Source organism: Diplotaxodon limnothrissa, linkage group LG18 (assembly GCF_057381915.1).
Source record: "Diplotaxodon limnothrissa isolate DT_005_m linkage group LG18, D_limnothrissa_male_GT1.1, whole genome shotgun sequence".
Taxonomy (NCBI): Eukaryota; Metazoa; Chordata; class Actinopteri; order Cichliformes; family Cichlidae; genus Diplotaxodon; species Diplotaxodon limnothrissa.
Window position 1 is genome coordinate 32,061,661 of NC_140613.1, and position 24,920 is coordinate 32,086,580.

The window sequence follows — 24,920 nt, forward strand, 5'->3', positions numbered from 1 at the left end:
AAGAAAAACAAACAAACAAAACAAAAAATGCTAACACTGATGTTTAAAAATTAACATGCAATTTTACATCTGTACAGGCTATGTCCTGAAGCATTTCCCAGCTTTCACATTGGCCTGGGACCTCTGATCGTGCAATGAGCAACTGTCTTTCCCCTCTTTCCCTAACCATGTATTTATACACTATTGGACGTCATTAACTTTGTGTTTCCTCTCTATAATTTGCCTTTTGCTCCATTTGTTATCTCTGTATACTTTTTTTCCTTCTTCTCTTTTCCCATTCTCCCATCCAGTGGTGGCACTGGGCTGCCCTCGTTGCACTTGGTTTGCCAAAAGGGAGATTTTCCTCCCCACCCACACAGTTTATTCTCACAGATGATTGTTGGAACAGTGGGTTTCTGTCTCTATTTTGAGATAACCATTTCTATGACTCGTATAAAATAACTGGATTTAAGAATGAATGCAGGAAGTCACAAAAATCTAACCTCTTTTCAAATATTTGCAGTCACAACTCCACTGTGTGAAAGACACTGGAGGCTAACAAACCATTAAGGGCAAAAGTTACAGTTTTACTATTTTTATGTCCTCTGAGAGGCACAGAACACACATGTAAGGTAAAAAAAAAAAATCTGTTAAATGTAAAGAAAAAATCCAAATCATATATATCAGGCATCGGGGTCCTGTTATATTCCACAAAAAGCAGCAGCACAATGTTGTGGGGATGCTTTCCCGCTCCAGGGTTCAGGCAATAATTGAAGGAATCCCACTCTCTAACAGAGAGGTCTGGAGAGGAAAGCATCAGTATGTCAATTGAAGCTCAAGTGCCACTGCAGCATGACAATCATTCTCAAGCATATGAGTGAGTCCACCTGTGAACGGAATGAAAAATAAAAATGGAAACTGGCAGAGAATAAAAAAAAAATATTCAAAGTCTGGACCAGAACCCTGTTAAGATGCTGGGGAAGTGCCTGAGAAGAGGAGTTCACCCTCTGATGAGGCTGCAGTAAAGAACTTCTGAAAGAAGAATTGGATAAAATTTCATCACAGCGACGTCTGAACCACATCAAGATATTGGACGTGGCACTGTTTGCAGATGTTTTCAGAGGTGTGGGTAGCACAGCCAGGTTTGATTGATGATTCTCGTATTGGATAACCGCGTAGCTTCTTTAAATGCAAATACGATTTAAAATTTGTATTTTGTATTCGCTCAGGTTGCCTTTATGTTTCAGATAAAATGTAAAGAGAAACTTAATTTATCTCACATTTATCCATCACTTTACGCAAGTGGATAAATCGTGGCCTGTGATTGGTTTGGTTTGAATAGAGGAGCAGATAAATGCTTGTTTATTCAGATACAGATCCCAGAATCAAAAGATATCTGGGATATAGGAGTAAACTGGGCATTTTGCATCACAAAATCAAGCAATTAAAAAAAATTAAATTAAATAAAAAAGTCAAGTTCAAGAAAATGTCAGAAATGAATCTGAATCTAAATATCTTCCTTTATCCAGGAGCCCAGTTCATCCACGGTTTGTGTGGAGGAATTTTTAACCTCTGCTCCATTAGCTGTACGTATCGCCAGAATAAGGTACAGCATCCTTCCAAAACTGCATTCATTTTTCACTTCAAAGTTCTAAACACAATATCCCACAATGACAAAGTGGAAAAACTTTTCTTGAAATTCATCAACTTTATTAAAAATAAAACAAAAACATGTACAAAAGTATTCACAGCCTTTTCCATGACACTAAAATTTAACTCGGGTATATCTTGTTTCCAGTGATCATCCGTCATCTGCTTCTACAACTTGAGTGGAGCCCATCTGTGGTAAATCAGTCTATTGGGCATGATTTGGAAAGGCCACCTGCCTACATCAGCTGTAGTTGACAGTGTATGTCAGAGCACCAAACCGTGAAGTCCAAAGAACTCTGGTCTGTAGACCTCCGAGACAGGATTGTATCGAAGCACATCATCCGTAAATGGAAGAAGTTTGGAATGTCTACCTTCTTATTGAAGCAAGTGACCAACCACCCAGTTTTCAGTCTGACAGAACTACAGTGTTGCTCTGGGGAGAGAGGAGAACCTTCCAGAAGGAAAAGCACTTCTGCAGCTCTCCAACAATCAGGGTTGCATGGTAGTGGCCAGACTGAAGCCACTCCTCAGTAAAAGGCACATGACAGCCCAGCTGGAGTTTGTCAAAAGGCACCTGAGGGACTCTCAGACCATGAGGAAAAAAAAAAAATCACCAATCTGATTAAACAATGATTGAGCTCCTTGGCCTGAATGCAAAGTGTCACGTCTGGAGGAAACCAGGTACCGCTCATCACCTGGCCAATACTGTCCCTACAGTGAAGCATGGTGGTGGCAGCATCGTGCTGGGGGATGTTTTTGGCAGTGGGACACTAGCTGGGATCAAGGGAAAGATGAATGCAGGAATGTACAGAGACATCCTGCTCCAGAGCACTCAGACTGTACCTACAAACATGATATATTTTTGTTTTTAATTTTTAAATACATTTGCAACAATTTCAAGCAAATGTTTTTCAAATTGTCAATACTTTCAAGATGAACTGTGGACTTTTATTTTATTTATAAACCTTTGACTCTAAACATTATAGCTGGCAGTAGCGCCATCCACAACCTGAGTCAGAGGACCACGAGGATCATCCACTTTGTCTCTACGACAAAAATAAGTAAACGTTATGTGAGCTGCTTCTTTGGCCCTGCAAAGCAGAGGTACTACAAAGGATCTCCAGTGGATGCGCGGTGATGTTTCCTTAGTCACCTGGATTAAATCCAGGGTTGTGTTTACTGTAGGGGGGATTTTTGCTTGGCCAGGATGAGGGCTGGTGATGGATCCCCAAATACGGTGAACAGATTCCAGCCCTGCTATGTGGTCGGCTGCTGCTGCTGTTGTCTTTCATGGCATATTCCTTTGAGGCAGGAGTATCTGAAGGAGTCTGCAGTGAGGCGCTGCTCAATGAGCAATTTATATGTCCTCAACAAAGCTTCTTCTTTAGACCCCGAAGGCAGGTCTTAATTGTTAGACGTGATATCTCCACTCTCCCTCTCTGCTTTCTTTGACTGTTTTTTCTTCTCTCTCCTCCCACCCACCCTCCCTCCCTGCAGCTATTAGGAATTGGATTTGGAGCAGAACGATCCATTTAGTTTCTCTCCTCCGTTTCTATCCCTCTCTCCCTGCTTCCACACCTCCTCTGTAGGTTTCTCTCATCAAAGCCCAGGCTTAATCTGTCTATTTTTTACCTCAAGGAATGAAAGCAAGGGATGAGGTAATGTTTTTGCTGTCCATCAGGTGGGCAGTGGTGCATGAGCTCTCTGGTGTACATAGCATACGGAGCTAGTGCCACCACGTGGACCAAGATGAGAAGAGGTCTTACGAAAGCAATAGGATGAGCATGAACAGAACTGCCTTTTCATTAACTCGCTAATAATGATCAAAAGAAAAACACAGAGAACATGACAACAGATAAAGATGGACAAAAATCCACTGATGATAGCTTTAAGGTAAGTGTGACCCACTGCATTGATTCATACAAACACTGTCAGGCAGTTTTAGAGAACTCAAAGCATCTTAAGATACAACTATAAAAGCAGAGCTCCCCCTAGTGGGTACACACAGTAAGTGACTATGACAAAACAGAAGGTTGTATTTGTAAAATAAAAAGCAGAAAACTTTGATTTCTGCTTTGAATTTTAAAACATAATGGAAACTAGGCATAAGGCATGAAATGTGACCATCACAGATCAACTTTCAAACTGCAGAAAAACAAACCAAAAAAAAAAAAGAGATTGATGCGTGAAAGCGAAGACATGTTATTTATCAAGTTTTTAAAGATATGTTCATCCAAATACCGAGCAGTCGTCCTTTGCAGTGTTTTATGAACTGTTTAACGCAGAGGTGGAGAAATTGTTTTGCTCATCATATAACTGTAGGTTCATGCACAAACGAAAGTATGAAGGTAGTTGCAGGCAGCAGTCTAACATCTGGGCCCACATTCATTAAGACTCTCGGAGCAGGAAATCAGACAGCTGTCACGCTGGCACCTCTTTAGTCGTGCTTTTGAAAATCAGGAGTGAAAGCACTGAGGGAGTGTTTTAACTTCAGTCTGGGTAAATGCAGACATTTCATCCAGATTTTCACTAATAACTAAAACTCCACATGAAAAATCATCTGAAATGTCATTTAAAGCTGAGAATTGTAAGTATTTTCAATCATGCTCTAATTTGTATATAGTTTTTCTCTTATGAGGAACCTTTTGGATTCTAATCTCTAAGAGCAGTTTTTGAACCCGAGAGTACTCTGAAAACTTTTTTATTGTGGAGGAAAAAAAGAAAAACAGATAATCCTGCTATTTACTAGTAGAACGCATCCAATCCTGCTGTCAGGAGAGCAGGCAAGAGCCGATGCATTGTGGAAGTTTCCATGTTATTTCTGCTGGGGAGAGAATCACTGAAGAGGCCCCTGCAATCTAAACACAGCACAAAAACCCCAGTGGTGAGGCCCAACGAGGAGGAGGAGGAGGAGAACGATGCTGGTGCTACAGCTCAGAAACCACAGCTGTTATCTCTGACTTTGCATAAAGCAGACACCTAAATGAACAAGCTTGTTGTTGAATGTGTGGTGAGATGCAGTAACACCCTCAAAGGTACTTGTACAGTAAGCAACACAGTCTGGACATTGTAATGCAAATGGTTATGCAAATGTACTGCAATATGCTGGTGACGCGTGAAACTTTAATGGCAGTAATCTGGGAATATAAACACATAAATATGGGCCGAGATGCAAAGTGTCAACACGACAGCAGGTATTGTGCTAGTGTCCATTAGCCTGAGATAACAACAATGCTAACCTTCCAATACATAAGGATACATAAAATCCTCCTTTTTCAATCTGTTCTTTATAAACATATATATAAATATTTGTGGAGCACACAAAATGTATCTTAATATTATAGTGGGCATTAAAAATAAAGGAAGGCAAAGAAAGAAATAAAAAAATAAAAACATTATCTGGATCAGGAATTCATACTCTTCCTAAAAGTTTTGCCCTTTCTCTACCTGCACTTGAAGGCACCGTTGTGACAGCATTGATGGGGTCTGATAGAGAAGGTAAAAAAGTGGCTTGAGTCTGTGAGTTAGTCGTCTTTGCTGCGGCTCTGGCCGTTGCAGCTCGGAGATCGGCCTGTGCAGAAATCCCGTGGATGGTCTTTAAAGTGGAGGCAGTCCAGAGCAAAGTGTGGAAACTGCTGGATGTAATGAAGAAGATCATCTGGCAGAGATGGAGTGTGAGATTAAAACAAATGTTAACTTTACATTCTTAATAATCAAAACACTAAACTTAAATATAACATGTAATATGTGGCATCTAAACAGCATATGTAATTAGCTCTTTTGTTTAGCAGCATTAGCATAATTACTCTGATCATTCTAGATCATTAGAGATCGGACTGAAAGTGGCTATTTTGTGCAGATGGGTTGTTTTATGGTAAAAATAAAAAGGTTCTTTTATTGGACAAGAAAAGAATGCTCACAGAGGCTTTGACAGTTTCTAGAAAAGGCAGATGGTGGATGTAAAATCTCGTCTAACAGATGGTATTTATTTTCTTCAGTAAAGCCGAGAAGAAATCAAATGTGACGGTGACAGCACAGACGAAGTGGGGGACACACTGACAGATGCTGTCAATCATCTCTAACGTGGGCTCATTAGTACAATGGTCCTATAAATAATTTGACATCTCTGTCAATGTGTTAAAATGCTTAAAACATGTTACAAACAGAAACAGGGTCTTACCATAAGTGATCTTTCCTGTGTCGGGTCCGAGCGTTAAGCACACACTTGAAAGTCGCACTTCCTTCACTCCTAACATGATTTCCAAGATGCCGGCTAGCTCCTCCTCCAGGATTTCCCCGCTCTCCTCGCTCTCGTACATCTGCGAACCCGGCACGAAGCGTTAGCACAATGCTAGGAAACCTACGCTGGTACACCTGTTAAACTGGTTAATGAGCACAGGTTAATCATAGCGCAACAACTCCATGCATTTAAGCCTGTAGACACAGTCAAGGGGACCGGCTGGAATCAAACCAGCATGAGAATGAGGAAGAAGGGTGGCTGCTGGCTGCTGGTCCAGTCAGGCTGATCTGAGAATTTCAGATTAGCTTCCAGTCAAACCATCTCAAACTGGTTTCTTGAACTTGACAATGAGTTCTCTGTACTCAAATGGCCTCCACAGTCATCAGATCTCAATCCAATAGAAAACATGTTGTAATGTGGTGGAACAGGAGAGTCACACTGTGGATGTTCAGCTCACAAATCTGCATCATCATGTCACTATGGCCCAAAGTGTCTGTGGAATGGTTCCAGCACCCTGTTAAATCTATGCTATAAGGCATCTCTCAGGGTGAAAGCTGATACTAGCAAGGTGTACTTGCTCAGCTGTTGGTCAGTGTATGTTAAACCGGAGTAAGCAGTATAAAAACTTACCTTAAAGGCCAGTTTGAGGGTTTCCATGGACTTTGTGGGTCGACGAACGGTCGACAGAGCGATAACGTAGCGCCTGACGTCTATCTGTCCATCTCCATGCTGGGAACAAAAACACCTCGGTGAACAAAAGGAGCAGGATAAGCCCCACACTTACAGCACAAGTATCCATTGATCTGACCATGTTATCGATTGAAATGGAGGACTGTGGTGTACATATGAAGTCTCTAGTATATTCACCTACTAAGCACTAACCCTGATTTTAACTTTGTGGCAGTGTCATAGCTCCTATATAGACAAGGTTTCAAACTAAACATAGACCACTTTTAGCCCAAGCACTTTAATTATTTAATTTATTTAAATATAACATGTTTGTTGTGAGGCCATGGTCCTCAACCGGAAAAGGGTGAAGTGCCCACTCCGGGTCGGGGATGAGTTCCTGCCCCAAGTGGAGGAGTTTAAGTATCTCGGGGTCTTGTTCACGAGTGACGGGAGAAGGGAGCAGGAGATCGACAGACGTATTGGTGCGGTGGCCGCAGTGATGCGGACGCTGCACCGGTCTGTTGTGGTGATGAGAGAGCTGAGTATAAAAGCGAAGCTCTCAATTTACCAGTCGATCTGCGTCCCTACCCTCACCTATGGTCACGAGCTGCGGGTAGTGACCGAAAGAACGAGATCGCGAATACAAGCGGCGGAAATGGGCTTCCTCCGAAGGTTGGCTGGCCTCTCCCTTTGAGATAGGGTGAGAAGTTCAGCCATTCAGCCGCTGCTCCTCCACATCGACAGGAGTCAGTTGAGGTGGTTCAGACATCTGACAAGGATGCCTCCTGGGCGCCTCCTGGGTGAGGTGTTCCGGGCACGTCCCACCACGAGGAGGCCCCGGGGCAGACCCAGGACACGCTGGAGAGATTATATCTCGCAACTGGCCTGGAAACGCTTTGATATTCCCCCGGACAAGCTGGAGGAGGTGGCTGGGGAGAGAGGGGTCTGGGCTTCTTTGTTTGGGCTGCTGCCCCTGTGACCCTGTGATAAGCAGAAGAAAATGGGTGGATGGATGGATGGACGTTTGTTGAGAGGTCAGCATAGACAGAATCTACCCAGCTAACTATCAAGCCCAACCAATTAAAGTATTTTATCAATATCAAATTATTTTTATTATTTTAAAGAGGCTATGATGGTATTTGACTGCATTTAGGACTAGATAGCCACACAAAGTTCAGTCTACATACAAAGACGCCCAATTTTTAAATTTAAAGTGGACTCATTACAATTTTCCAGCTGCATATTTTTATTCCTGAAGAATTTTACTAGAGAAGCTTTGGATGACTCATAGCTCATAATAATCCTTATTTAGCTTATACTGAGCCTGTGACATAACACTGTTTCGGTTGCCTTTCCCCTTCCTTTAAATTAGCTTCTTTATGGTTGGCTGCTTCTTACAAACAGATGAAGCTGCTGAGCTCACAACTAGCAAGAAAAACATCTATTTGTTGATGCCTGTGGACCATCACAATGCCTAATGTTCATGCCTCCATATTAACGTCAGACTGTAACTGTGTGATTGTTCACACAGTACAGAGAAAACCATCTAGTCTTAATTTAAGGATTCAGCTCATGAAATTGTTTTTTTGTTTTTTGTTTTTTGTTTTTTGTTTTTTAAGGAGTTTCTGAAAAATTGTCGCTCCTTTGAGCACCTTGTAAAACCCTCTGTTTATTATTAGATTTATGTATCAGGATGCCACAAAGAAAAGCACTGTTCCAACTGTGGCTCACTATTAGAAATGTATCTTTTACCTTTTTAGGATACATACAGGCAGAGTTAAACCACACAAAGCTTGTGTTGTGTTACCGATAAAGTGGAATATTAAAGGCAGCAGATCTGGTTTTAAACTATGCTCATTTTAAATGGTCACAACACTAAAAACAGATTCAATGACAAAAATCTAAAACTCTACAACTAGTTTCTATCAAAAATGCAGGAGAAGAAAACTTTGCAATTTCTTCCAAAAGCCTCCAAACTTCCAAACATTCTCCTCATATCCTAAACATTCCTCTGTGGCCCGTCAGTCCTGCCCAAAATGCCTCACCGCTTCCCTTCACCCTGCAAACACATTAACTCTGAAGTAAAATTCATTGACTTTACCTTTTTTTATTCTCTGCTATGAGAACTTTATTTTATTTTATTGTGATTTTCGTGAATTTGAAACAAATTTTAAGAATTTTATCGTTTTTATATTTTGCAGAAAGAAACAAAAGAACAGATTTTTATGTATTTTTCTGTAAAGCTCATTTTATAACTTTGTGTGATTATTTGAGCATTGCTGGATCTTTTTAAAAAAACATTTTTTTATCAACTTTTCTTAACATTAAATCCACGTTTATACATTTCCCTTTGCTATATCTTGTGCTTCCTTCATGTTTACCTCATCAAAGAAGCTGTGAACTTCTTTAAGTGTGTCTGTAACAGGGAGGTTGAGGAACTGGGCAAAGTCCTCCAAACCCAGTTTGTCTCCCTGGAGCTTCCTGGCTCTCCTGGCCTGCTCTTCAAGCACCCTGTCTGTTGTTGCTGCTCTCAGTCTGTTAGGACGAAGCAAAAAAAGGAAAAACCTCAAAGAAGCCAGATTAAATAAGAGTAAGTCATACTGGAAACAACACTAAAAAAAAGACAGTACAAAGTGTGGAGTTTCCTCAGCCTTTTTTAAAACAAATCCAGGGGGAAGAAAAAAAAAACAAAAAACAAAAAAACAAAAAAGGAGGTCCAACATGGTTATAATTATACTCGTAAATTGAAGTTCATTGGGGTTTTTTATTTTGGCTTTTGGTTTTGGTGTGTGTTTCTGCTCAGCCACCAATAGGTGGCAGTGTTTACACACTTTTCCCAAAGTGTTGACTCAGCACCCATCAACCAAGCAGTTTAACTAGTCGTTCCAGTCTCCCACCACTTACCCTAAACGACATGTTAGCTGGTTGAACTCTAGGAGGCTGCGATAATCATATATGCCCAGAGGGCCGCGCGATAGGCTGATCTCAATGTCATCAAAGGACAGGTCTTTGAGCGGCAGGTCCAACGCCCTACGAGGACAGAGAAAAAGTTTTGAGTCAAGAACATCCAAAGCAAGCGTGCGTTGATCATCGGACACTTACTTGGCCATGAGCTTTCTGACGTTGCTGGCGAACAGTGCGGGGTTTTCTTTCTCCTCGTTCGATGGACTGTAAACAGGCAAGTACTAAAGAGAGAGTTCAACTCAGTCTTGTTGTTGTGACACTGATCATACTGCTCGGCAACATAATAATGAATTGCAATAAGTCAGTTTGCTGACTTCTGTCATACGAAACCGCTCACCTCAATCTCAATGGAGTTATGAGGCTGACACAGAGTGAGCCACAAAATGTGAAACCTGGAAGACAGAACAAACAGCTTCATCTACACCCTGATGGAAACAAACAGCTTGTAACTTTAATAACACAGAGTGGGAGACTGTGTGTGTTGTTGTTTTGTGTATATTCTATGTAACCCTGGGAATGCGCTGGAGTCGATCACACCAGACGACAATGTTTGCTTTTAACCAGCCCGTTACACATGCACCTCTCTGCTCTGGTCGGCTAAAAAAAACAAAAAAAAAAAAAACAGCACCTGGTCCCTTTTTTGGTGTGTTTTTTTTGCATGCTGTGCTTTTTTTAACGCTCCCTGATGGAACAAAAGTGTCCTGGACACACAGCCTCGCAGACATATTCCCAGCGTATTCCCACAGTGACTGTAAAGGTGTGTGAGAGAAAGAAACACTCACGCTCCGGGACCTTTCCACGTCCATGTAATGGTATCCTGTGGAGAGAGAACCAAACACCCCATGAAGCAGTTTTATACAAATCCACAAACTCTTTATGTATCCATAATCACTGTGAGGCACACTTATTACAGTGAAACATAGCAGAGATCCTAGCCTGTATAGAAAAACCACCTGTTGGTTTGCAGAATATTGTTTTTGAAGCCTCAACTTTGCTTTGTGAAAGCAAAACACCTCACTTTCTATTTTATAAGATGGAAATAGTCTAATATATTGTTCAAGGCAAGGGTCATGGCCATCACATTTAAAAGTCAGACACAATGTAGGCTGCGATTCAAAATTGCATTAACCAATAGCGACGCTCCCCTGAAGGAAGGACGACTGAAATAAAGCTGTGGACCCTCCCCTCACCCCCAACCGAGAGAAGAATAAAAAAAAAAAAAAAAAAAAAAACACAAAACATAAAACCCCCTTAATTCCACAACACTTCCTGCGTGCTGCTATTCCACACTCAGTCTCATAACGTGAGAGCTGCCAAACATGGCCTGACTTGACCTCGCATCGAAGAAGGCGGCCATCACTAAATTAACAAATGCAAAGAGACTGAATGGAAGCACATCTTGTGGTGCGCAGAGAAAAAACAAACTAAGAAGCAGTCACCCTGTCCTTTATTTTCACCTTCTCTGCCTCACTTAACCGTCTTGCGGTGCCACGGTGTCAAAGACGTCAGCGCAGTGAGTACACCGAGCACCACGGGAAACGGTGACAAAGGCTTTCGAGGGAATGAAAAGAAAAACGAGGTAACAGGAGCTGCATGTTTAATGAAAGAGCGGGGAGAGGTGCTGAGAGAGAGACATGACACCTCTGTGTGCATGTGTACATGCGCACGTATGTACGATGCGTGTGTGCGTGAGAGACAAACAAAGGATGAAATATCATCCCACTACGACATGAGCTCATTCAACACAAGAGGAACACACTAATGTGAAGGAAAGAACTCACTGCATCACAGGCGTGTCAGTGTGGGTGTGTACAGTGTACGTGGAGTCACTATAGACGTGACCTACGTCTAAAGCTGCAGGTATGGGAGGAGCCACAGAATAGGATCAAAAGGAAGAGGACAAGATTTATGGTGTATACCAGTTTGTTTGGGTAGCGTAGTATCACTGGCTGCACTGGGAGTCCTGGGATGAAAGCACCTGAGGAAGACAAGAGGAGGAGGAAGGTGATGAGAACAATCTGGTATTTTTGCTAAACGTGATCGATTGTCCCCAAACCCAGCTCAAAGCTTTTATTTGAATCCTACTTCTTTATCTTGTGTCAGGCATGTCACACGTCAAATTTATTTGTTTTTATAGAGTCAAAGTAACTGAGAAATTAGCAGTATTTGATGGAAAATGATGGGGAGGGGGTTTCCAAATAGATTTTATGAGTACAGAAAAAGAATAGAGTTGGACTGCATCAACTGGTTTAGTGAGTGATAAGATCATAACCTCAAAATAACATCGGGAACAGGGACAGAGCGTTTCCATTGAATTCTATTATATCTTGCTGATGATGGGCAGGCTGATAAAAGCTACATACAATATTTATCACTGGACAAAGACCTACTCAAGCTATTCAGTAACTTATGAATGGATTGCAAAGGGTTACAAATATTACACATGAGCATCAGGCTCAGTTTACCAACTTTGTGTGTCTGCTGTTTAATGCTGGCCACAGACCATACAATAGGTTTTTAGAGTTTTGATGGATAAAACATCTGCCTGATGCTGCTGTGAATGAAGCTGCTTATATCACAGCAAAACAGTGAACATGTAGCTCAAGCTGAAAGTCACCAAATCATCAAAACTGTCCTATAATCAGCTGGTGTAGATTTAAAACCGGGTTTTCTTTTTCCAAGATTCAAGAAAATGTTGCTAGAAAAAAAGAAATAGAAATGAGATATCTAATATATAACAAGTTCCTTGTACCCTGTAAATGAAACACATAAAGCTAACTACACAACAACCTGAAAAAATTACAGTCAGTAAGTAAAAGAAAACCAGACGCATGCATCATGAATCACCTAGCTCAGTGTGTATTTGAATAACAAGCCCTGGAGGCAGGGCGAGGAGGATTTTAATAGTTGTTTAATATCAGTGATGGAAAGGCTGATGGAGAGCGGGCATATTAACTAGAGTGTAAATCAACAAAGAGTCTCCGCCAACAAACACTGATGAGTGGCTGAGACCTGCATTTAAAATGAATAAAGTTATAATTAATCGGTTTTCTCGTGAGACTGTGAGAACGTGAAGAGGAGTGAAAGAGATCTGCAGCATCTGAATGATAATGACGAGACTATAGTAAGAGGACAGGCAGACAGATGAGGAAAGAAACGCTCTATTAAAAGACTGAAACGAGAAAAGGACATAACTGCAGTGTGCATTCACACACACAGGTGGCTTAAGCACATTAACACACACACACAGTTTATCTGTTGAGCTGGGAGCCAGTGATGAGATGTAACAAGAGGAGACACATCCAGAGAGGACCGGTAACACATCGCACAATGATCTAACCAGACACTCACACAGTGAGTGAAAGCAGGACAGAGTGTGACCCACAAGGCTCACTGCGAATGGCCGAATTATGGACTGGAAGCAAGGGGATTAGACAGAGCAGGCAGGGAACAATGGCTGACAACGTCACACACACACACACACACACACACACACACACACACACACACACACACACACACACACACGATGTGAGCAGAAATATAAAGAGATGAGTTCTGTGTCCTGAAGCAAGTCACCGAACCTCCAGACTCACTGTGTCAAAACAGAAATTCATTTAACCAGACATCTACACCTCCAGTTGGCAGCTATGGAGTCAGCCTCATTCATACATAATCGTTTACAAGTCCACGCACACTACGTGAAATGTATACTGAACAAAGCAAACAGACCAAGTGTCTCCATTAACAGACACACCCACTACTAAGAACTATAACCAAACAGTCGTCAGGCAACAAAGGCAACAATGAACCTAATTGTCACAAATGTTTTAATGGGATAAATGAAGTTATTCATGTATTTGTTTGATCCTTTTAGAAAAGTAAAACATAAGGTGCGGGGGCCAGAATCCAATCTAGTCCACTAGACAGCTTTAGAAAATGTGAAGGAGCACATAGGTTTTGAACTTAGCTGTATTATCACCTCCACCCCCCAGTGCCATCCGTACTACAACATGAGCAATGAACTAATAGATAAACAATTACATGTTAAAAAAAAACAAAAAAAAAAACAACCAAACATTGGATTTTAGCAACTATTTGGGGTGTTTTGTTTTTGTTTTTTTTATCTACTAAAGTCCATCCATCCATCCATTCGCTTCCGCTTATCCTTTTCAGGGTCGCGGGGGGCGCTGGAGCCTATCCCAGCTGTCATAGGGCGAGAGGCGGGGTACACCCTGGACAGGTCGCCAGTCTGTCGCAGGGCCAACACACAGGGACAGACAACCATTCGCACTCACATTCACTCGCACATTCACACCTAGTGGCAATTTAGAGTTTCCAATTAACCTATCCCCACAAACTGCATGTCTTTGGACAGTGGGAGGAAGCCGGAGTACCCGGAGGTAACCCACGCAAACACGGGGAGAACATGCAAACTCCACACAGAAAGACCCCGGCCTGATGTTGGAATTGAACTCAGGACCTTCTTGCTGTGCGGCAACAGTGCTAACCACCGTGCCACCGTGCTGCATTTTAATGTTTACTTTAAAAAAAAAAAAAAGAAAGAAAAGATATTTTTCTGTGAATTAACGACAACTTTCTATTTTGTGATTACACGATAGTCTGCGCAGTGAACTACCTGAACCTTTTCTGAAATTTTACACATTAAATCATGTAGTCTCACCGGTCGGTCCCACTTACGCTCAAAGTCGGCTGTAGGTAAAATGAGTTTACTCGACTACGCTGCTTGCAACTAGTCGGTTAGTCTGTTGTTTGGAAGTTGTGCAAAAGGGGAAGATGGTGTATGTGGCGGGGTATGGTCTGTGGTGCCATGCCCGCCATGATTCATTTAAAGTAGTGCCGAAACCCAGCAGGCGGCATGGCGGAACTGCAGCCGGCGGTGTCACGCTGCCAGCAGGAAGAACTCCCGGACCGGATCGAACGTGGGAGGCAGAGGATTGAAAATCTGGCAGCTCTGATCGGGTTCTGGCCAGCACCGCTGCCACCCCCACCGGCATTCCCCGATAGCGAGGGAGTGGAGGAGGTCCAGACTGTTCTGGCGCCCATCCTGACCACCAGGGTGAGGCCAGGCAGGATGCAGCCAGCCACCGCGCCCATACCCACTCCATGGGTGGGAGTGGCTGCTGCCAGGCAGGGGCCTACACCCGTTCCTGCTCCCCAGAGGAGGGCCTCTGAGCAACCGCCGGGCCCACGCACCTGCCCAGCCATAGGTGGAGGACGAGGTGTGTGAGAGATCGGCGCAGCCAGAGATGGAGGTTGAGGCGCCTGCCAAGCTGGAGATGGAGATTGAGGCGCGCGAGGCTCCTGCCAAACCAGAGGTCCACATGCTGTCCGGACCGGCCTCACTTCCACCAGAGGCTGGCGCATTGTGTGATCCTGTGCAGCAGCCGCCCGCCAAGCTGCTGGTCCCCAGACCCACCTCGTCACCAGCCCCACTGGATATGTGGGTGGTCACCTGAATGGACACCTCCCGGTAGCTGGACCAGGGGTGCCGACGGTCAGGGCTGATTCGACCAGATGGCTCCCCGGCCTCAGTTGGGCGATGCGGGTATGTAGCGGGGCGTGGTCTGCAGTGCTGCTACAGGGAAGGCGGACACACCTGAGCGGCATCCGCAATCACGCCTCACTGGCTTAAAAGTCTGGTTGTTGTTGCTGGTGTGTGTTAGGCTGGTGGCTGGAAAGCCGCAGCCTAACACTGCAGTGTTACAGCACCAACAACTGTGGAAATAAACATAGATGCTAAAATGCAAGCAAACATGAACGGGTCTGCCGTGGTTCATTTACAGTGCAATAGTGAGCCTTTTACCATCGAGTGAAAATTTCTGACTTGATGGTGGGTCTAGATGGAAATGAATGAGATTTTATCAAGGTAGTTTGCATGCATGACGAGTTCAGAGCAGTTTTATTGAGAACCAGTAAGAATAAACACACAAAAGACTATCTTTACAGTCAGGCCAAAGCAGGAAGTGGACTGAATACATACCAGCCTTGAATAAGATTAGACCCGACCTGTTGGTGCAGGTCCCCTCCGGGAATATCATGATCTGCAACAGACACAAATCGCTCTTCATTTCTTGTTTGAATTTGCTCTCGCTTTTAATTTATCACCTTTAAATTCCCGGGTGTCAGCTGAGATCAGATCTCTGTGCCCTTATGCGTATATGCATGTAGTTTACCTGAGGCCACTTCCCTCCAGAGCACGCTCTCCGCCTGATTTCCTCGACAGTTTTTCGTCTCGAGTCTTGGTCTGACCGAAACACGAACACTGGCCTGATGTAGCTGATCAAAGCTGGGAGAGGATGATGAAGAAGTGGATTTTGGAAGTAAGCCACAACAAGTGAATTAATGTTCAAAACACTGAATAAAAGAAAACTGATGGAGAGTTGACTTAACAGAATGCACAGTCTTTGTCACACAGAAAGAAAGAAAGAAAGAAAGAAAGAAAATCTGGAGGCATCTATAGCTCAGCTAAATCTATTTAGTTACCTGTCTGAATGCATTCTGTTACATTGTGCATATGCTGTACATTATTATAGGAATTTCAGTAAATGTGCACTTACTGCCCCAGACTGGGATGCTCCTGCTTTCCAGTTTGGTGACTATGGAGCACATGGTCATAGTGACTGGGATGGCATCAAAGTAAGAAGAATGTGGTGCCACAGTGAGGATGGGCGCTTCAGAGGGTTCTACCCGTTGTCCCTTCACTTTGATCCAGTGGAAACCTCCGCAAAACCACATGGCTCGCATGATCGCTCTTAGACACAGGTCTATAAACCTGACGAAGGACACACAGACAGCTGCAGAGGGACGTTGCTAGCTGGCAGAGTTTTCAAGCGATGTTGAAATTTACACTTCCCGACACTTCACCCAATGCATGAAACTATACATTTTTAGACATAAGTTGTAACGGCCGCCGTTTTCTTTGTGAGCATTTATTACACGACGTGAAAAGCCTGTTCTAACGTTTGACTCTAAGGTTTATGTTTTAGCACCTGGCAGCTCTTTTTTTTTACTTCTCATCCGTAAATAATCTGCTCTTTCACGTGATTCACATGATCTTGAGTTTTATTGTGAAAGGTCTATGTGGAACATAAACAAGCGGACACGCGATGCTGTTACCGTCGTTGTTGCTAACCACAACGCATAAAAACAGTCGCTTGTCCGTCCATAGTGTGGTTATATTAAAAAATATAAGAGAAAGAGAGAACTTTAAGAAATGAATATAGCCACTACAGTGACCATCAAAACGATGAAAAAAAAATATTGCCGTAAACAGTTTATTTTGCGACACCACGAAACAAACGATAGCGTAAAACGAAACGATAGATGTTTTTATATCCTCATCCGATATATATCGTTATATCGAACAGCCCTACACCACGGAAATACATGGATACATTCGAAGACTTTCAGGTGTTTGGACCAATGTTTTCTTTTCTGATCAAACCAGAAATCCACAGCTGTGCGTGTTCACAGAGCTTTCATTCTCACCTGCTGGACGTCACTACCTGACAAGTTTTACTGTCTTAAGAACACTGCAGAGGCCTTATTGACAGTATTTGGCTCCACACGAGTGTCCTCAGGTAGCCTCTGAATGCTGGACACTCGGAGACCTGTGTCTCTGAGTGGGAGACCAGAGATCACATTAACATGTGTGTCTCTGTATTAACAAACATGCCGTGTTGGCCCAGTTTATTTTTCTTATCAGTGTTGTGAGGAGACCATAAATAGCATTGCGTTTTCTGTTGTATAGTTCCTTTGCTGTTGGTGTTCTTGTTATTGATAAAAAGTGTTTGTTTGGGTTTTTTTTTCAAAATAGCTGATTTGCCAACACCTGCGAACAAATATAATTCTATAAAGTTGTTCTGTATAGTGTGTAACTGTTGATATAGAGCGTTATTAAATTTATTGCTAATGCAATGGTTGATATGAAACTCATCATCAGACCCCTGCTACAGACATATTTATCTTCAGAATGTGAGTGAGTGGCTAAATCTGTTCATGTTTTTAGCAACAATTTTTATTAATCCGCAGTCTTTTTCACTAATGTTGTGTTTTCTGTGTTTTAAATACAACAATGGGCTCAATATTTTATTTTTTAGAGGTTGTCAGTAACGAAGAACCTGTAAAAATGACAGAGTGCTGCACTCTAATTATTCACACAACTAACATTTGTATAAAAGCATACCAGCATGCTGATGTTATACTGAGCAGACAGTGGGCAACAGTCAGCATCTCAATTTATAATTATATATTGCAATACAATTTACAGGATGCTGAGATTTTCACACATTTCTGTCTAATCCCATAAGTCTTAGTAGCACATGGGTGCTTTCACACAAACCCACCTCCTCCACCACGACTGAGGCTCGATCGCAAACTCCGAACGTCCCAGAGAAGCCGTGAAGGCGAAGGGCCACGCCAGCAGCATGAGGAAAGAGACCAGCAGCAGCCGCACCGGAAAAACTGTAACTGACATGAGTCCTATCTGCAGGGACAAAACACACAGAGACACAAACAGTCACACTTCTGCTGCACTTCAACAACCTGCTGTTTACTGTAACATCCCTGCTGTGTTTTAGCCAACTGTCAAAAAAACAATAATTAGCATAGCATACATTCCTATACAGCTGAGAAACATGCTATTACATTTTACAGTGTCAACACTCCATCTGTGCCTTTAGCAGAACACAAAACCACATAATTAACACTAACTGTGCTTGTCTAATCGCGCTTTAAAGGCCCAACACACATCAGCGGTTTGCACTATCAACGCCGATTACCTAAAGCAAGAATAAAGGGAGGATATAGGCTTAATTGTGTTTGCATCTAAACAACGTTTATTTCAATATATTAACAGCAAATCATCCTAAAATATACTCTTATTCACACACAGCCCTTTCTAGTGCTGGTGTCGTTTGAAACCAGACTCTATGTAAAAGATCCCATTATTTGTGTGTTTTTGGGTGTGGCAAGCCCGTGACTCGCAATTTGCTACTGAATGAGTATACACGGCATCCTCAGGTTCTCAGTCAGATCCAGCGTTTGCTTATTACATCTTTGTTCCTACAAAAAACCTCAACTCCAACATCGCTAATATCAAAGCTTTAAAGAACAGCAGTCCCCAAATCAACCGATTGAACCATGCTGACTAAAGCCATCTTCTACTTGCAGTGAAGACTGAAGAATCATTCGGTATACAGGAGACTTCATGGTCGACTCAATGATGACAATGTGTCTAGATCGTGTGCTTTAAATCACCCCTCTCAGCTGGTGTGAGGTATTAGGTGTGCTGATATGCTGTGTTTGATCTAAACCAGTTGGTCTCATCTGTACAAGGACAAGGTTCCAGAAGTCTTGTGGTTTGTCCAGTTGCATCTTTACAAACCTGAGATGTGCTGACATGTTTGTTTTTTAACATGCTAACTGAGGCCTGTAGCCTGAGCACTCAACAGTCTGGTCTTTGAATGCGGTGGGATGTCCACTCCTGGAAAGGTTGTGCCGCACATCCTTTTTCTGACAAAACCCGTGAAAATTCTGTTTGTTCACCAGAGTTCATGACTACACATCAAATCTCTGGGATTACTCATGAATTACCTTAAATAAGCCTCAGATCTGACAGTTGCTACTTCTATTGCCTAATGTTATGACCATAAAGGATTCTGTTAGTGTTTCTGTTTAGTAAAGGTCACTCGTGGTGAATGGATGACTCTCATTGGGTTTAGCCAACAAAAGTTCACATGTGTTGGGTTTAGTTCGCAATAATTTTACATAAATACGAAGGTAAAAAGGATAAAACTACAGGATGATAAGGATATAAATTGAGTTGACTGACCTGTCATGACTTCTCTTACTGTGTAATGACAAAGATTTGGCAAAGTCACGGCCTCAAGGGCAAATTCAAACTGTGTAACATTTAAAAGCTCCTTCGTTTTGCTCGTATGACCTCTATTTGATCCCTTCATTCTACACATTTATTGCGCTCCCCCTCTCATTGAGCTCCAAGCCTGCCTTACAGTGATCTACAATCATGCTTCTCGCGTATCCATCCATCAGTCTCTCACTCTCTATTCCAAGTCGCTCAGCTGTACCTTCATTTATCTTGCTGTTCTTCCTTTTATAGTTTTCCTCCTACTTTGCACTGGTGCGTTTTTTGTCACCCCTCAAGGGAGTCATATGTAACCTCCCCCTCCCCTCCTGCTCCATCTTTCTCTTCTTCCCTGTGTAGTTGTCTATCTGCAGGAACCCAGGTGCACTCTTCAGGGCTGCATTAATAAATAAACAGCAATGGGGGTGATTTATAATGCTCGAACGCCTCTCTCCACCCATCCGAGCTTGTGCGTCACCATCAGAGCTTAACAAGTCCATCTGGGAGGATCTGCTGACATTTTCTCAAGAGGTGGCATAAGAAAACGCAGGGGCGGGGCAGAGGGGTGCAATTTCCAGTGTTTTAGGAGAACGCCGGCTGATCCTTGACTAAAGATTTGAAATTTGCAGTAGAAATGCACTTCAAGAGCACTGAGCTCACTTACAGCACACAGAATAAAAGTGACTACAGATCAACAGATGTAGATTTTTTTTCTTATTGTACATTGACGCACAATTTGTTCAATATTGAACGTTTTAATCCTTCACCCACTAAAAAATGTATAAACAACTCAGATTAAAGCAGTCACTGAATTTCTTTGTCATGTCATAGTAACTGATGAGGTTGCTCTGTTGTACCTAATGCTAAAGAGATTCTAGGAATCTACAGTCTTGACACGCATACGTGTACATTCAATTCAATTCAATTTTATTTATATAGCGCCAAATCACAACAAAAGTCGCCTCAAGGCGCTATGTATAGTTGCGTTAACACTTTCAGGAGACATTTAAGGAATGTAGTGACTCAGTCTCTTACTTCTCACTACTTTCACTTTCTACACATATAAAGACAAAGCAAAACATCTGGCACGTACCTTAAATGTGACAAAAAAAAAAACAAAAAACACACAGGGGTCTGGCCAGGCAGCAGAAAGTTAGCTCGATGTGATGGAACAGTATTCTCCCATAGGTGTTCACTTAGGTTAAGATCTGGTGAATGTGAAGGCTATAGCACATGATTCATGTCATTTCCATATTCATTGAACCAGTCAGTGACCTCTTATGCCCTATAGATCGGGGAAATGTCATCCCGGTAGAGACCACTGCCATCAAGATTGAACTGTTTTATTATTTCTGACCTAAAGTCCCTCGACTTCTGGCTCTATAGATGCACAGCTACAATATTTATTTCTGCTTGACATGTGGCAAAACGTGTCATTTGTAGGTGAAAACACAGAATTTGTAGTTATTGGCTCCCCTTTGTACAAAGAAATATTAAAAATTATTTTGAGACCATGTTCTACAGGTTGTGCTGCACGAATTGACATGCAGAGCTGCAGATGTGCACATTTTGTCTGCACCTCACAGCGTCACACTTTTAAAAGTTTCACTACTAGTGGTTGTTAGCAAGTATCTGCAGACTAGTGGCATCTGCAGCAATCTGATAGTCCCTAAATCAATCACAAGCAAGTTTTTGGTCTAGCACCCTCTTTGTGACCAACTTCACACAATAGCCAGAAACCCCAAGACACCACTTGAGGGGAATATGCAGTCTCAGGGCTCGGCCTCTGGGCCTGTGTGATTGAGGCCATAAGAGTGACTGATACTGGGATATCATGATGGGTGTTTCAATTTTTAGAGGTTCAACAAACCACCTATTTCAGAAAAAATAATCCTCATATAAATGGTAAACTTGATGACGATTACAACGGATCTAAATCCACTAAAATATTTTAACACTTCCGCTGACAAACCATTTTCCCAAGATACATTGCTCCCCTGTGTATTGTGGCTCACTACAGTTTTAACCCGTTAGGAAGGTAATTGCTCTTGGCTAATTGTTTTCATTGAGGCAGTGAATGCGTACCCAGGAAGCACTTAACCTGTCCTACCATTTGTCATATTTCGGCTGCCTGTGCAGCAGGAACTGAAGCCAGGCAGTAGCAGATCAAAGCCAAAAGAAACACAACTTTATACACACACGCACTGTTAAAGCCGTGTCTGGTATTAATCCCCATCCATTCGCCGGACATCGCAGCTCTGTTTAATGTCACAGGCATTTTGTTTGTGAGCTTGAGAGCTGGCAGCTGTTGGCCATTCAGTAATGCGTGACTCAGCTGGAATGAGCTTCATTTGCTGACCTGGTTGGTTTACGGTGCTGTGATCATGTTTGCTGGGAAGTTAGAAAAGACATTCCAGGAAGAGCAGCACCAATCTACTGCCTATAGCAAACAGATTCATAAGCATTAAGCAACCATGCAGCCATATCTCTAGAAACAAAAGCACTGAGGAAGTTGCATTTTGTCGCTTTCCTCGTTTTCCTTCAGGCAAAACGTGTATTTGTTTACACGAGCGTATAAACCCTTCACAGGTTCTGCAAGTGGAAAAGCGTCCCTCTGGAAGCAGAGCAGCAGGAGGTGTGAACCAGACACAGACACACACATGGTCAAGTTTACCTTCGATGACCTGCTGCGGTCATATGGCACAGACACGCTTCCAACTTAAAGCACACGCCGACTGAAAAACTGACACACTCAGGCACTAATAAGAGGGGCCGGTGGAGTTAAAAGCTTTCAGCAAGCCAATGTCAAGTGGTTGATAATAAACACACACGGGCCTTTTTTTTTTCAGTCATCTTATCTCGGTGGATTTGTTAATGGTTAGGCAGCAGTGAACCAATTTTCAGACCGTTGTATGTTTCGTTGAGCATGAAAGCAGACACCTCTGGGCCCTGGAGCTATGGGAGAGGTAACCTGAGGGGGTCGATCAGGGCTCTCTTCATGTTTTCACATAAACCTTTAACTAGATAAGATGATTTTCAGTTGATCAGTAACTTGTGTTTAGGACAATGGCATGCTGTCAGCAGACCCTAAATCACTTAAGTCAGAAAATCTGCTGAACCGCTTGATTAATGAGGAATCATTTCAGCCATACTGCTCTCCTCCAGCAGCGAGCCAACTGATGCAGGAATGAAGCCACAGCTGTCCTGTCTTTTCTACATTTCCATGCTTTAGAGCACATGCCTTATTTAAACTGTACTTTTCCCATCTTTGCTTTTCTTACTGCTGTGCAGGCTTTCACCACTCCGGCAGCCTAATGAGGACTATCTGAGTACACATTAAACTTGCTTAGCTGTCAGCTTGTTTAGCCGTCGGCTAAAACTCAAGCGTAAACACAGCCCAACTGTGTGTGCACTCAGTGAAAGGAAGCAGCTGGAAATGCAGAACTGTGGCCTAACAGAAGTGAAGTGTATGTTGGGCTGATTAGCATGTGTCACTGTGCCAGCTAATCAGGTCAATATGATAGTGCACAGGGTTTCGGTCTTGCAAGGTCTTCCCATCCACAATAGGCCTGTCATTAAACAAAACATTAAATAAACAAACAATGCAAATGTCTGATATGCAAAAGACGGTCAATTAAGATTCAAGACTGGCTTTACACACCCATCCAGGAAAATGTGAGGAAAGTGGCTGACTCCACAATGAACCCACAAAGCTTCAGATAACACCAACAATGCAGGAAATGGGTCTGCATGGCAGGTGCTGCTGTGTGGGTAAGACTGAACAGGTGCTGCTGTTTATCTCTGAGAAAATAGAGTTCATTCAAACGTTTTTTTTTTAAAAAAGACAAAAAAGGAGCTCTTACTCTTGCATGATTTTCCTCAACACTGAATGAATTCACAGCATGTTTTTAAATCCGGTATGACACAACTTTTGCTTTTTAAAAAGGGGCACAGAAACTAGATTTGTCACCGCACGGTTTTTGTCCTTTTAACCTGTTTGTCGTCATTTCAGCTGAGTGTCGGACCAACTTTTTTCCTAGACAGCCACACAGCATTATCACACTGCTGTCGGTTATTGAAACCCTATCCGTGTTCTGTGTTTTCCTCGTCCGTTTTTATTCCAGTCAACATTAACGAATAAGAGTCATGAAAAAACAGCGTCATTAAAGCGTCGGTAAAGTTTAGGAAAGTAGGAAAGTCACTAAACAAGCAGCACATTGTGGTCGGAGGACGGAGGAATATGTCTATCTAACATCATCTTAGACAAACACAGTTTATAACTTGTTATTATCTTTACTGTCTTACCTTTATTTTTTCTGTCATGGTCAATTTGAGCTCGTGCACGAAGGGGTTTTTACCCCCTCCTGAAGGGCGACTGTTTGAAGGCTTCATGGTGAACGACCTAACCCGCAAATAATAAAAGAAAAATGGTGCCTCAGTGTGTCCTGTTACTCTTTCGCTGATTTTATTCTGCTGGAGAAGTCTTCCCCCTCAGTCTGTCACTCTGTCACGGACACCGATGATGCTGACTGGGTGGAGAGGTGTGCCGCTCACCTCATGCTTCAGATCAAGCCAGCTAGATGAAACCGGAAGAAGCGACTGTGTTTGTGTTCCCGTTGTGGGTTTCAAAATAAAACGAACGCAATTCCTCCTCATTGTAATGACGCTAAAGTGAACAAAAAAAATTCATAAAACCGAACTGAGGTGAACACCATGCTATTTACCGCACATGAAAAAAAATCATTGCTTTTTTTTTTAGTCTTTTAAGCTGGAAGCTCACATCGAGCTTGTTATTTAAACCATCGTGTTGAAGCTTTTACTTTGAAAGCAACGACAGTGCAGGGCAATCAAATTTGACACATCTGCCTTCTTATAATCGGTCATCTATAACAGAAGACTGAGTTGGGCCAAAAAACCTCCGGTGATTGCAAAAATAATATATAAATATTTAAACTGTTGTAAATAGGCCTATAATCTGCCAAGCATATCTCACGTGAATGAAAACAGTATTTTTCTTTAAACCAGTCTCACATTTAAAAAAAAACCGTGAGATCTCGTTAAGAGGACAGCATAAATTGCAACAAATATGACGAAATAGTTCTATAAAGATATTTAACTTAAAGGACTGAATTGATTATATCGTAGAAACAAACACAAAGAGTCATAAATATACTTGCAAAAACATGTAATTTCTTTATTTCATATATAACACTTTCATAAGGCTCCTTACCAATATAACGAGAGATATTGCACGTTACCTCTACTAAAACTAATACACCAACATGATTTTGATTAGAGGAGTATTAAGAATCAAAGCCACTGCTTCTTTGAGGCCCACCAACATGTTCGCCAGATTACAGCAATCGAGCGGCTGTTACTTCAATAAAGAACTAAGAAATGAGTAGTATGATCTAGATGAAGTGATGTGCAAGTGATTGTAGCATATTAATTTATTTGGTCAGTTATCAAAATCAAATTGATAATCATAATCACAGTAGCGAAAGAAATCCAAGATCATCCTTTTCTAAG

The 24,920-nt window shown here is 42.3% G+C and overlaps 1 protein-coding gene across 1 annotated transcript; it reads right to left on the bottom strand.

Moving 5' to 3' along the window:
* Positions 1–5,153: 5,153 nt before the first annotated feature.
* Positions 5,154–23,783, bottom strand: lpcat1 (lysophosphatidylcholine acyltransferase 1). Its single transcript, XM_085378034.1, has 14 exons — positions 23,697–23,783; positions 17,872–18,011; positions 16,084–16,298; positions 15,700–15,812; positions 15,507–15,567; positions 11,422–11,480; positions 10,285–10,319; positions 9,840–9,894; positions 9,641–9,723; positions 9,443–9,568; positions 8,920–9,073; positions 6,500–6,598; positions 5,810–5,948; positions 5,154–5,287 (listed from the first exon to the last, which is right to left on the bottom strand). The coding sequence occupies exons 1-14, from the start codon at positions 23,781–23,783 to the stop codon at positions 5,154–5,156; spliced, it is 1,500 nt and encodes a 499-aa protein (XP_085234160.1).
* Between the last annotated feature and the right edge of the window lie 1,137 nt (positions 23,784–24,920).

Coding starts and splice junctions, on each gene's coding strand:
- lpcat1 (XM_085378034.1), bottom strand. CDS start 23,783: ATGAAGCCTTCAAACAGTCGCCCTTCAGGAGGGGGTAAAAACCCCTTC. Junction 11,481..15,506: donor TCTAATCTTATTCAAGGCTG/GTATGTATTCAG, acceptor TGTCTTCCTCAG/GTGCTTTCATCCCAGGACTC. Junction 9,724..9,839: donor ATAACTCCATTGAGATTGAG/GTGAGCGGTTTC, acceptor CTCTCTCTTTAG/TACTTGCCTGTTTACAGTCC.